General features: G+C 34.6%; 1 protein-coding gene across 3 annotated transcripts in view; it reads left to right on the plus strand.

The window, feature by feature from the left end:
- LOC143301357 (pantothenate kinase 3-like) overlaps positions 1-11,941 on the plus strand; it is a 29,803-nt gene extending 17,862 nt beyond the window's left edge. For all 3 annotated transcript variants that reach the window (XM_076615591.1, XM_076615582.1, XM_076615602.1), the window contains exon 9: positions 72-11,941. In XM_076615591.1, coding sequence (XP_076471706.1) covers positions 72-131 — 60 coding nt within the window. In that variant the 3' untranslated portion in view covers positions 132-11,941. The remainder of the gene's footprint in view (positions 1-71) is intronic.
- Positions 11,942-13,323: the final 1,382 nt, after the last annotated feature.

Raw genomic sequence — 13,323 nt, forward strand, 5'->3', positions numbered from 1 at the left:
CCCAGTACTCTAACCACTTGGCTGTCTCACCCTGTCGCACATGAACTCCGCTTACTTTCTTATTTGTGCAGGGATACTTTGGAGCCACGGGATGTCTCATGGAGTATCTCAAACTTGGACATCACATGTGAAGTTGGACACAGAACTGCTTTCAGGAAACGCATCATGGAGATTGCCTGGAGCAAAGCATTTAAAGAGCTGTCATATAAGCTCTGTACAACTGCGGCGCATTTGGGAGCATGGCATTTGTGCACACTTTGCACAAGTGCAGTGTAATGGGAACAAGCTGAGGTGTAAGGTGTTTCAGTGGTTTGATACAGACAACATCACACGTGTAAGGTCTGATGCATCTGGTTATTATGTCGCTTGCTGCACTGTGGCTAGAGTTTGGTCAGGGACAGGAAGCGCTGCTGCTGTTAACGAAACTGCTGTCTGTTTCTCACGTGAAGGAATGATTCCTTTCTTACATGTAATTTTTAGTTTATGCAGAGTCCAAAGTTTGATCTCAAGTGGATGGGAGTGGCAACAAAAGATCATTTTTCAAGAATGTTTTACTTTTTGGGTTTTTTTTAGTGTTTTTTGTTGTTGTTTTTTTTGTTTTGCATTTACAGTTCAAGAGCATAAAAAAAAGATTGTGATAAAGGAGTTTTGCTCTATGTGTGTGTGTGGGTTGTTGTTGTGTGTGTGGACTGCAATTTCTCACAAACCACTGATTCATTTTCAGTCAGGCTTTATGTCTTGGATCTTGACCTGGGTTCAAGGTTGGAAAATTAAAAAAAAATGATTTGATTTGATTTTTTCCCTCTGATACCATTTCAGTGATGACATGTGACACAGATCTCAAAAGATTGGATTTGTAAAAGATTTCCCATTCCTATTGTTTACTTATTTTTCTGAGAAATGAGTCAGTGTGTCTTGGTGATAAGTTAGAAACAATTACTCTATCGTAGGTTTCGCCTTCATTATTACTTTGCATTAAACTCAAGGTCGCTTGGACATATTCCCCATGTATTTGGAAGTTTTTATATGAAGTGATGAAAAAAAGATGTCTTGACGATTTTATCTCTCATAAAGTAACAGCAATAACATATTGCGGTTTATATTATTTATCAGTTTTAATATTCATACCTGCCATCAATGTTTCTATTAATACATATTTTTGGACCATGATATGCTTATAAAACCAAGTTACCTTTTTCCATCATCAGAGGAGAAACTGCCGCTGTGAAAATGAAATTAAGTTTGTGTTGCTTTCTTCTGTGGGCATGCATTCTGTTCTTTCGTGTTTATCCTGAGTTTACCGTGTGGGTTGGTTAATTTTTTGTTTCTTTGCCAGTTTCATTCTTCAGCACAGAACCCTCCACCCCCTCAAATAAAAAAGTGAACACACATCAGTTACTTGAGTACTTTATGTTTTGAATAGTCAGTCATACCAAAATGTACCCAGAATTACACTGAACCTCATGGAGCAGGCTAGCGTTGGACTGAATGAGTTTGGCACAGTGAAGCTGCAAGTTTTGTTTATTTTAATCTTCTTTGTTAAGATGTGTCAGTCGTGAGTTTTGTGGCTTAAAAACCCAGTGAATTTTTATATTTACAAATTGTGTAACAGAATGTAAAGCGTTTGAAGTACTGTCAAAATCCTGAATGTTTGTATGTACATTTATTCATTTATTTATTTCTATTTATTAGCTTGTGTATAAATAGAATATGTGTATGTTGCTGATGTTGTCAATATCTTTGTGTATTTGTGGTAAAGTAGGCACTTTCTACAAACAAACAAACAAACAAAAAAAGAAAGAAAGAAAGAAAAAAAAAGCAAAAAAAAAGAAAGAAAAAATACAAACAGCAGCAGTATCAATTTGCACAAGAATTTAAAACAGTGTAGACATATATATATATATATATATATATATATATATGATATTTTATATATATATATATATATATATATGTATATAGATATATATGATCTGTATAATACAGACACACATTTGAGTAACTTGTCTGTTATAAATCGGAGTACAAGATTATGGCCACTATAATATATTAAACACTGAAATACAATAATGTAAATACTACAAATACAAGTGTGCTGTGAAGGTTACATCAGCTGGAATGGATATCGCCAAGCGTTGGAAGTGTGACATGATAAAAATAAACTGAAGTATTGGTATCACAGTGTTATTGAAATGTTTTCACAGTTTGATTTTAATCATCACTTGTCTTAAGATTCAGATTTCATAGATTAAGAACTTTTAAAAATCATGTCTTAGATCAGGTTACTCATTAAGATTTAGTTCATAAATCCGTGAAAAATCTGTCATGTTAATTTGCTCAAATTTGAGGACCATTACGAGATTAAGGTACCGCAGAATTGTTTGACCAAGTGATTCAGTTCATTGTGCATTGTTCATTATGTATTGTGATTCTAAAATGTGTATGTTTACCAGTTCAACAGGTGAGGTGATGTGATGCTCAAATATGACATTCATATCGGCCAGACTCCCTAAATCTTCTCCAGTTTAGTTGGTTTTAGCTCAGGTTTTAGCTCACTGAAAAAAAACACAAAAAAACAACAACCCCCCCCCCTCCCCCCAAAAACAAAAAAAACTGTTCTTATCAGTATATGTAATATTTTGCATTCTTCTATTGTGAACTCACCATTTCTTTGACTACTTATTGATTTGTGTCAAAATGTCTTGAATATGTATTATATTCTTCTCAAGTACCAAAATATGCCTGAGTATCATTGGCAGATATTTTTGTGAAGTATTCATTTAGCAGTGTCTTGCTTAAATATAAAAATGTTTGGCCTAAACTTTATAAACCAAGTTGGTAATAGAAAAGCTGCAATCAAGATCACTATTGGTCATTCTTTGAGTTTTCAGATTTTTTCTTTTCTTTCTCTTCATCTTTTGTCAAATCTTCCAGTTCGTCAAGATTGTAATGATTGTATATCTTCAATCTGATTATTTGGTTCTCACAAAATAGCACAATTTAAAAAAAAAAGTATATCAGCGTGAGTCATTATTAGCAGTGAGCACCTTCGCTTATTCATTGTTACTTTTAGGAATGACAGACACACCTAGCTTAATTAGGTAGGATTGTAAGATGCTAACATGAGTCACATGTGTCCAAACAGGTACTTGAAGGAATAGATACTTGTTGTGTCCTTTCTTCTAAAATTTGTTTCTTTATTGTTGTTGTTGTTGTTTTCAATGTTTGTGTCTGTGTTCTTTTGCATAGAATTGTTGATTGTGCAATTTCCTGTTTGTCCTTACTCGAAAACTGACACTGTCCTCCATTCTGCTGGAATGTTTCATGGGCAGATAGGCTGCCAAATTGTACTGGAGATAGGTATGCATTCTGAGCAGTGTTACAAATGGGTATACATCAAATTTAATACAAATTTAAATGTATGTATATATTAACTACTGTAAGCAATGTGTCATATACTGTGCCAAGGTTGACTAAATGAGCTGGATTAAAAAAAAAAAAAAGGTAATAATATATTTGCCATATTTGCAACACAAATGTATGGCTTCGGTCTCTCTCTGTTACTTTCTTTCTCTTCCACCTCCCCCCCCCCACCCCACCCACCCTCCCCATCCTGACCCTACCTGCCTCACACACACTACCACCACCCTCTCTGTCAGTTAGTTTCTTTCACTTGCATTATTGTAAAACTGTAAAGAAGGGAAAAGATGAATTGTTTGGTTATGCAAAATATTTATTGAAGGAATTGATGGACCACAGTCATATATATATCATGTATAATTTCTATGGCATTGACTGAACAGAGTTTGGTGGAATACAACTATCTGGTTTGTGGTCAGTTGATGCAATTCTTCGTATGAAAGTTGATGTTATGGGTTTGTCTTGTCATACTGGCAGAGTTACGTTCAGCTCTTGTAATTATGATGATGTGTGTACAGACACAGCTCATGGATTTTTGCTGTTGTTACTTTTTTTTTTCTCTATTTCACATTTGGATTTTGTGGGATTTACCGTAGAACCATGGAAAACAGACAGACAAATCAGCAACACAAGCATTTTTTTTTCTTCTCTTTTTCTCATTATGTAACTGCACTAGGTGTCTGTGATCTTCTTTCCCTCTTTAGGCGAGGGCTAGATGTAAAAAAAACAACAACATTTTCCTTGATTATCTACTTCCCTCATAAATAAAGGATTTGACTTGACTTGATCTAACATGAACTGAACATGATTGCCTCATTGTTCTGCACAACACATCCCAAATAACAGTCAATATGGTCTTTTTAGTTTTGTTTTGATTTTGGTGTTGTAGATTTTTTTCTTGCATATTTCTGTTAATAATTTGGAGATAGATAAATGTAAAAGAAGGGCTGGCACCCACACATAATCTGTTGTACTTATTGTTAGGGTATGGTGGTATAGCTGAACATCTCATTTGATCGAAAATTATGTCTTTGCTGTGTGGGCATGGTCTTTTGCCCTGACTTGAATTTGGAAGTTAGTGCATGCCGTCATCTCTGAGATGCCTGACTGATTAGGCTGGGCTATAAACAACATAGATTGAACTGGATAGATTTTTTTTTTTTGTTCAAAAAGTGAGTGATCGCTGCTGTTATTTCTGACAAATTTTAACTGTCATTAATGCTTTTGAAATGCAAAGACTTGGCACTGCAAGTGGCTGTGTTTGGCAGACAGGATTTAGAGGTCCCCACTTGCTGATGATGACTGGTTTATTTATTTATTTTTTTTAATCTGTTTGTTTGGTTAGTTGTTTTTGTATAATTTCCTTCATAAATAATTTTTTGTTTGGTTGTTTATATATTGTTTGTATGCTTGAATCTTTATTTTTCTGTTCCTTTCACAGGGTTTGATGTATCATAAAATTGATATATTTTTAGCATTTGAAATTTATTTCAAGCAAGACAAAGGTATTAGAAAGGTATGAAAACTTATGTGGACAAAGAATGGTTAAGATCTTTTAGTTAGTCATTCTGTGTCAGTCTTTGTCAACTTGCTTTTAATGATGATCAAAGGGTTGTTTCAAGCATTTTTGTTTCCACAAGAACTTTGTCACTCAGGATTTGTTTTTTATGTTTGTGTGGGCTAAAATTTTGTATGTGGGCCATGTTGTATTCCATTGATTGTATACCCCTTTCATTGCTGTAGTGTTATTGTATATATGTCAGGAATTAAACTAATCAGATTGTTAGTTTTGTTGTTTTTCATTGGAGTCATATCCTAACATGATATAGTTTTAAAATGAATGTAGTATGGTTGGAGAAAATATGTGCAGATTTGCTAAATATCTGTGTTTTGCTTTTGCCATGTGTAAGATACCACCCACCTCAGTTTTGTTATCTGACAAATTGATTATATTCAAGAACTGCTGCTACTTCCTTGCACTGAGACATTGTAAAACAATCAAAAACTGTCCATTTGTTTTTGTGTGGAAGGAAGACATTAATTTGCAATCTACATTTTTGTTTGAATGACTAATTTTTCCAGGCCTGGGATTGAGAACAGCGTACCTGCACTGCCTACTATTCAACCAACCAAGTTGGTTTGCTTCTCATGTTATTTACGGCTAGTTTTCTCCATTTTTAATGTGCATTGGATGAACAAAAATCAGCAATAGTTTTTATTTTTCATTCCTTTGGCTTAATCTTATGACTGTCCAGCACCTTTAATTTGACCAAAGTTTATCCTGTTTCATTAAAAAAAAAAAAAAAAAGATGCTATATGTCATATCATCTTTTTTCTGAAATTGGTTTTAACTGGCTTTACTGTCATGAATGTTTGCATTTTACTCAGTATTTGTATTACTGAAAACATATATTATACTCCGAGTAATACCACATGTTTTGAAAAAAAACTATTTTGGCTGTCTTTATGTCAAGCGAACAATTTCAAAAGATTATATGCTTTTGCATTTCTTCTGATTAGCTACAAAAGCATAATCATGCCTTTTAACAAATTATCTCACAAGCTGAAACATGTATTAGTCCCAACATCCAGGTTTTGTCATGAGTAAATGGTTTGAAGAACAACAACACTGTACATCTCAGAATGAATAAAGAATTATGAATTAGTTCAGAATGTTGTTTATCTGTGTCCGGTGGGAAAATTCATTATTGAAATTTGAAATTATGGGTTTTGAAAATAATGATGTATATTTTGATTGATCTTCAAAATAATCATGTATAGTTTATTTGGTTTATATTATTCATTCAGACAGATGTTCACTTAAAATCAGAAAGAAAATTCCCCTGTGGGGATGACGGGAGTCTTTCCATATAAACAGCATCCCCGTCTTCTGGAAATTCTGTGCTAGAAATTTCCTCTTTTCTATCACTCTCTTTGTTTCTGCCTTTTTTCCTCCTTCCCTGTTGCCTCCTTTTTCTGCCTTCCCAGTCCATTCCCCTTTCTTTTTTCAAGCAAACATAGACACTTTTTTTCTCTTTTCTGCTGTCTGTGATGTAGTATCTGTGCTGTTTTGCTCTGGCTATTAGGTAGTGAGATTGTAAACACTGCCCATTTTGCAGTGTTATTTGCTCATATAGCTTTTTTTTTTTTAGATGTATTTTTTGTTTGGCTTTGAAGTATGTTCTTTCCTTTTTTATGATTTTTTGTTATCTGGGGATGATGAATTAAGCGGAATGGCTAGCGTCCTCAGCATGGCCTTGTCTTATTTGCCCTAAGGAGCAAAATGGTTGGGATACTGTGTCATGGACTATGTTTTGAGGGTTTGTCTTTGTGTTTTTTTGTAGATGTGACAGTTTTGTGTTGAAACGGTTGAGCATTTGTATGGTTTAACAGTACTGATGTGGCCCTGTGCAGTCGGCTGGTCTATTAGCAACAAGAAAAAAAACAACCACCACCACCAGAAAGTAAATGGTGAATACTGGTGTGGTTTGTACAGGAAGAGCAGTAGATGTGGTATTGTGGTACATGTTTCTTTTTTAGTACAGTTTTCTTTACAACCAAATGTACAACCAGAAACCAGAGACAATAATTTTGAATCAAGCTGAAAAAAAACAAAACTTCAGAATTTTCTAACACTCTTGAGAGTATCCTCTGGGTTGGATTTATAAACCAAAGCAATTTCATTATTTTGCTATATTTTACTCATTGGCGCTTTTTGTATATTGTGCTTGAATTGAATATTTGTTTGAATAGTTGATAATTTTTTGTTTTGAGAAACTAAAAAAAAAAAAGAAGAAGAAAAAAAGAAAATGGTTTGGGAGTAGAGCTGACAGCCAGTTCATAAGCAGTTCACTTAGAAGGATTGTATTGGGTTAGGGAGAGGTGGATGAGAGGAAGTAAAGAGTTAGAAAAAAAAAAAGAAAAAAAAAAGGGGGGTGGGGGGAAGAAAAACTTTGATAGAAGACTCACTTTTGTGTTGATTATTAACTTTTTTGTTGTTCAGAAATATTAGGAAAATATAGACTGTCTCTTGATTTCTTGTGAGGACTTATTTGGAATGCGTAGAGAAGGAAATGCTGAAAAGTGATTCAAAACATTTAGATCGAAAATATTGCCAGGAGGCATATATTGCTATAGATGATAGCAACTATTGTTAAATGAGTTACTTTTTTTTTTTTCTTTTTTTTTTTTTTTAGTTATTGTGTAATTTTATGAGACTTCATTTTGAGGGACCATCAATCTTATGTCTTAAGCGCCAGCGTGACCAAATACAAAATGCTGCATATGAATAACGTTTGTGAAGCTTCAATTTTTTTAATTATTTTTTTTTTTTTTTTTTAACTGATGGTGATCAGTGAAAGTATGCTACTGACTTTGTTACCAATTATGTATTTAATCAGGTTGGTTATCAGATACATATTAAATGAGGATCGGCAATATTTTAACTGAGTTTACCTCTATTATATTTTATTCTGAATATGTGTTCAGAAGGAGGTATGTGAACATGGCACAAGCAGTATTTCACACTGATACATGTGTAAGTGAGAACTCCTGTGCTGTGTATTGGGGACAATCAAGAGTGTTAGGTTTCTGGAATCCTTTTTTGACTGTTTTTAATGTGAAAAACATACACATTTAGTTCAGCATTTAGTGCAATAAATTTGAATGTCTTTGGTTCATTTTTCATTGCCTGTTAATTGATTGTCCTAAGGGTTATGGGCAATGAGGTGCTTCATATTTCTTATTCATAATCTGCTTTGTTGATTTTGCAAATGCAAATAAGAAATTATATGATTTCCAGTCATTTTGAACTGCCCATGTTAAAATCTTTTAAAAGTTTTTTGTAAAAACTTTTTTCTTTAGTATTATTATAATTATTCACATAAAACTTGCACATGAAATATATAACTTTTTTGTGTACACATGTAAAACAGACAGAAAGAAAAAGAAGCTCTAGAAATACAACAATAACATATGAGGCAACCAAAGCAGGTTAAATTATCAACAACAAAAAAAGCTAACAAAAAGCAAAACCCCCCAACACATTTAGAGAGAAAATGGTGCTTGGATAATTAAATATTTCACACTTCAGGCTACTACCATCTAACTGTGTTCCCAAATTGAAGAGAAGCTCCTCAGATCTTTTTGATTGTTTGTTGATCGTCTTTTGCCCCCCCTTCATTCTTCACATCAACTTCGTCAGTGACAGACAGTCACTGTACCTAACGAGCCATTTCAGCGCAGTTGCTATAAATTTCAGTTGTTGATAAATCAGAATGTCTAAGAATTTTATTTCACCATTCCAGCCCAGTTAAAAATAAAATAAATATTGTAACCTGTAACACTCATATATGGGTGCCTTCATGGTGTTCATCCAGAGAATCACAGTGACCCCTACAATTGTGCAGAAAACATGTCAGCTCATATTTCATGTTATGAACCGATATGATTGCAGCCAGACAAAGTTTAACCTGTGTGGAAGCTGCTTTCTTCCTTTCTGTTATACTGTTGTGAATTGAATCATAAATAGAATCTGTTCTTTCTTGAAATCCTGCACAAGTGATTACCTCTCCTCTCTGTTCAACTTTTTTGTTGTTTGCCTTCCTGTCCTTTTTATCAGCTCATACTTGCTTCAGTCCCAACTCAGTCATCTGGATTGTGTGCCTCAGATGAATTGCTGTTTATGTAGAACCGTGGCTGTGGCCCCAGTGGACAGATAAATTTTTGTACAGGATGGGAGGAAATCTTGTAGACAAATATAATGTAAAAGATATGGCAGGAGGGCAAGGGTAAAATTCTGCTCTTCCAGGTCTGTACATTGTCACTCATCAGTCTTTGAAACAATTATCACATAAAAGAGTATGGATTTGGAGGTATTTTATTGTGAATTGTTTTGCAGACCTGTTTGGTGCATTTTCACCGAGTACTTCTCAAGGCCTGGCCAGCATATTGGGTTTATGCAAAGGTCAGGCATCTGTGTCCTTTGAATCTTTTAAAAATCATTTTATTTTTTACAGCAGACATGGTGTGGCATGTGTGGATCAGTCCCCTTGCTTTGACACCTTCCTGAAACAAGAGTTGGTGATGTTTGTGGGTTCTCAACAACTTTCTAACAGAAGAGAGTGGTGTGGAGTTGTCAATCTTACATGGCAACATGTTTCAAAGGACACCGCAAATGAAAGTGTACATCTAAACAAGAAAATGGTTTGTTTTCTTTATCGGCTATGACTCTCAACTACACTCAGGTTTGTGAGTGGCCTTCTTTCTTCTTTTTACTAATTTATTTTCTTAGCGCAGTCTTCCCTCACACTCTGAGACAAGAAATCCAATGCACTAGCCACTTGGCTTCTTCAAAACAAAAACAAAAACCAACAACAAAACGAACAAAAAAAGAAGAAAAAAGACCACTGTGCAAATCACAATAGTATTTCATGATTGATATGAATTGATTGCAATTCCAGTGTGCTCTTTCTAGTCTATCCTTTCCCATTTTCTTCTGTTTACATTTTATTCCTTGTACTTGCTAAGCAAGTGGTGAGCAACAGTCATATCCTTTTTTTGTGAATTATAGAAAATGATAACAGGAATGAGAAGATTTATTCCAGCAGACCATATATTTGACATTTTTCAGTCCTCATTTCATCACTGTACTGATAGGCAATGTTGCATTTTGTTTTGAATATTGCACCACTTTATGTGGTGTGGATTAAAGTTGTTTTAACATGTATGCAAATATCATTTATTCTGGATTATGCTGTTCTCATTTTGATTGTGTTAAATGCATTTAACACATTTTATATTTGCAATTTTTGATCACATGTGTACAAATGGGTGATGTAACTATGTCACTTGGAATAGATGTAATTTGAACTGTATCTATATGTGCAGAGACTCTTATAATTGGAATATGTTGTGCTGTAAACAAATAGGTTGGGAGAAGTGAAAGAAAAAAAAGGGCATGGGATGGGGGTTTGACTACTCAGTTAAGTACACAGTAAATTGTGTGTGTGTGTGTGTGTGTGTAAGTAGATGTATAAATTTATCTGTCTTGTATTCTAGGTGTGTCAAATAATTTCATGAATATTTGATATGAATATTTAATGCATGAGAGACATCCATACAGAAAGTGATTGAGATTTTGTAAGAAATTTTTTTCTTTGAATCCATGCTGTTTCAGGAATGAAATATATCCCAATCAGAAATGTGTAAAAATGTCCATTTGTCTTCTTATGATTGATATATATATATATATATATATATATATATATATATATATATATATATATATATGTGTGTGTGTGTGTGTGTGTGTAGAGAGAGAGAGAGAGAGAGAGAGAGAGAGATTCACCCCGTCACTTCCCATCTGATAATCTTTTCAGCCTGTTGAAACTGAGGAATGAAAATGAAAAGTTTTGTGGAAGGAATTGGATTGATTAAGAAAAGGCAACAACAACAACAACAAAAACCCACAATGACTGAAGAGGGGAACCAGCAAAACGTTTTGATGTCACCAGTGTAGGGTTTCTCTGTGTCTGTTTGTCCTTCTCCTAGATTTATTTATTATTTTTATTAATTTCCCCCGTGGGATGCCAGAGGTCTTTCAATAGCATCCCCACCTTCTGGAAATACTGTTAGAAATTTCCTCTTTTCTATTGCTCTCTTTATTTCCTTCACTGTTGTCCCCTTTTTCTGCCTTCCCTGTCCATTCCCCTTTCTTTTTTCGAGGAAGCCTTTACACACAGTCTATGATGTACTGTCTGTGCTGTTTTGCTCTGGTTATTAGGTAGTGAGATTGTAAACACTGGGATGGGCACTAGCTGTCCATTCTGCAGTGTTATTAGCCTATATTGCCTTTTTATGTATTTTTTGTTTGTCTTTGAAGTGTTGTTTTTTGTTGCCTTTTCCACATTTACAATTTTTTTGTTATCTGGGGATGATAAACTAAAAGGGCTGACATCCTCAGCATGGTCTAATCTTATTTGCCCTAATTAAGGAGCCAAATGGTTAAGATAATGTGCCAGGAACTGTTTTGTAGGTTTATCTTAATGATTTTTATTTATTTATTTATTTTACATATGTGACAGTTTTGTGTTTAACATGGTTGGACATTTTTGTAGTTGGGCAGTCCTGATATGGCCATGAGTGGTCAGCTGGACTATAAGCAGCAATAATAATTATAATTATTATTAGTAGTAATGTTCTTCCAACCAAGGCATTTCCTTTCACAGCACCTTTTCATTTTCACTTTCCTTCATTTAAACTGGCTGAAAAGTCTTGAGCTGGAGATGGCAGCAGGTGAGAATATCTGGAACTGACTGAGCAGGATATTGTTTTACTTGTGTTTAGTGAGTCAAGAAACAATCTTTTTTTTCCTAATATATTCAGATGTTTGGTACTGGGGAAGATTAATCAGAGGACCACAGTGATTATAAAGGATTGTTTTGTACATGATTCAAGTCTCTTTTTTTTCTCCATGTATGTGGCATGAAGTGTTGGGAGATGAAATAAAAAATGAGGTAGAAAATCAAGTTCTTGCCTGCATTTTTCCTATTGTGGTTTGACTCTGGTTGTTTTAATGAGATGTTTAACAATGTATGGCTTCTATTGTCTGTTTAATCACAGTGGGTTCTTCTTCGGTTCTGTTTCCAGAATTTAAATGAAATTGCAAATAAACAAATGCATACACAGGCTTATATAGTCACTCACTCACTCAGGACACAAACATCAAATGAATAATATGAATAATGCGTATAGCTGAACTAGCTACAGTAACCTCCTTGGGGTTTTCAACCAGTGTTTAGAACACACACACACGCAGAGGCAATATTTCCTAGTTGGTTGATACTAACTGATGATGTATACACTTTAAGGTTTCATAACAATAACATTTGTTCTATTCTGTTCAAGTTCTGTTCTGTTCAAGTTCTATTCTGTTCACACACACACACACAATTAAAAAACTTTACTTTCCACTTTCAATCAGTACTTTTATTCAGTTTTGACAGTTTGTAAGACCCACCATTTTAAACCAGCTGGATCATAAAAAATGTCAAATAATTACCCCATCCAAGTTTAAGATGTGCAGTATTATTCTCTCTCATTTTTAAGTGTTGCAACACGACCTAAAGTATACAACTTTCATAAGTTTTTGTTCTTTTTTCACTTGGATTCAGTATGAAAACCACATATTCTTTATTTTCTGTTGGAAATCACTAAATGTGATAGAGATGGAAATCAAAATCTCCATATACTTTTTTTTTTTTTAAAGAAAAAAAAATCTTCATTTATGAGTTTGATTGATTGTTAGAACTTTATATTGCACCCAAAGCGTGCTATAAAAGTACCTCACTTCATACACACACCACAAACCCAAGAATAAAGGAAATCTTTTTACCCTATGGAGAGTAATAGTTAATTTGCCAATACAGTTTCCGTGAGAGTCTGGGTCTGAATCCTGGTCTGATGGGCGCAATAGCCGAATGGTTAAAGTGTTGGACTTTCAATCTGAGGGTCCTGGGTTTGAATCTTGGTGATGGCGCCTGGTGGGTAAAGGGTGGAGATTTTTCCGATCTCCCAGGTCAACATGTGTGCAGACCTGCCAGTGCCTGAACCCCCTTCGTGTGTACACGCAAGCGAAAGATCAAATACGCACGTTAAAGATCCTGTAATCCATGTCAGCGTTCGGTGGGTTATGGAAACAAGTACATACCCAGTATGCACACCCCGGAAAGCAGAGTATCGCTGCGTACATGGCGGGGTAAAAACGGTCATACACGTAAAAGCCCACTCGTGTATATACGAGTGAACATGGGAGTTGCAGCCCACGAACGCAGAAGAAGAAGAAGAATCCCGGTCTCTTTCTTTCTCCAAAGTTTTACTGTGAAATCAAATTGAGTGTATGAT

The sequence above is a fragment of the Babylonia areolata genome, chromosome 2 (genome assembly GCF_041734735.1).
Source record: "Babylonia areolata isolate BAREFJ2019XMU chromosome 2, ASM4173473v1, whole genome shotgun sequence".
NCBI classification, from domain to species: Eukaryota; Metazoa; Mollusca; class Gastropoda; order Neogastropoda; family Buccinidae; genus Babylonia; species Babylonia areolata.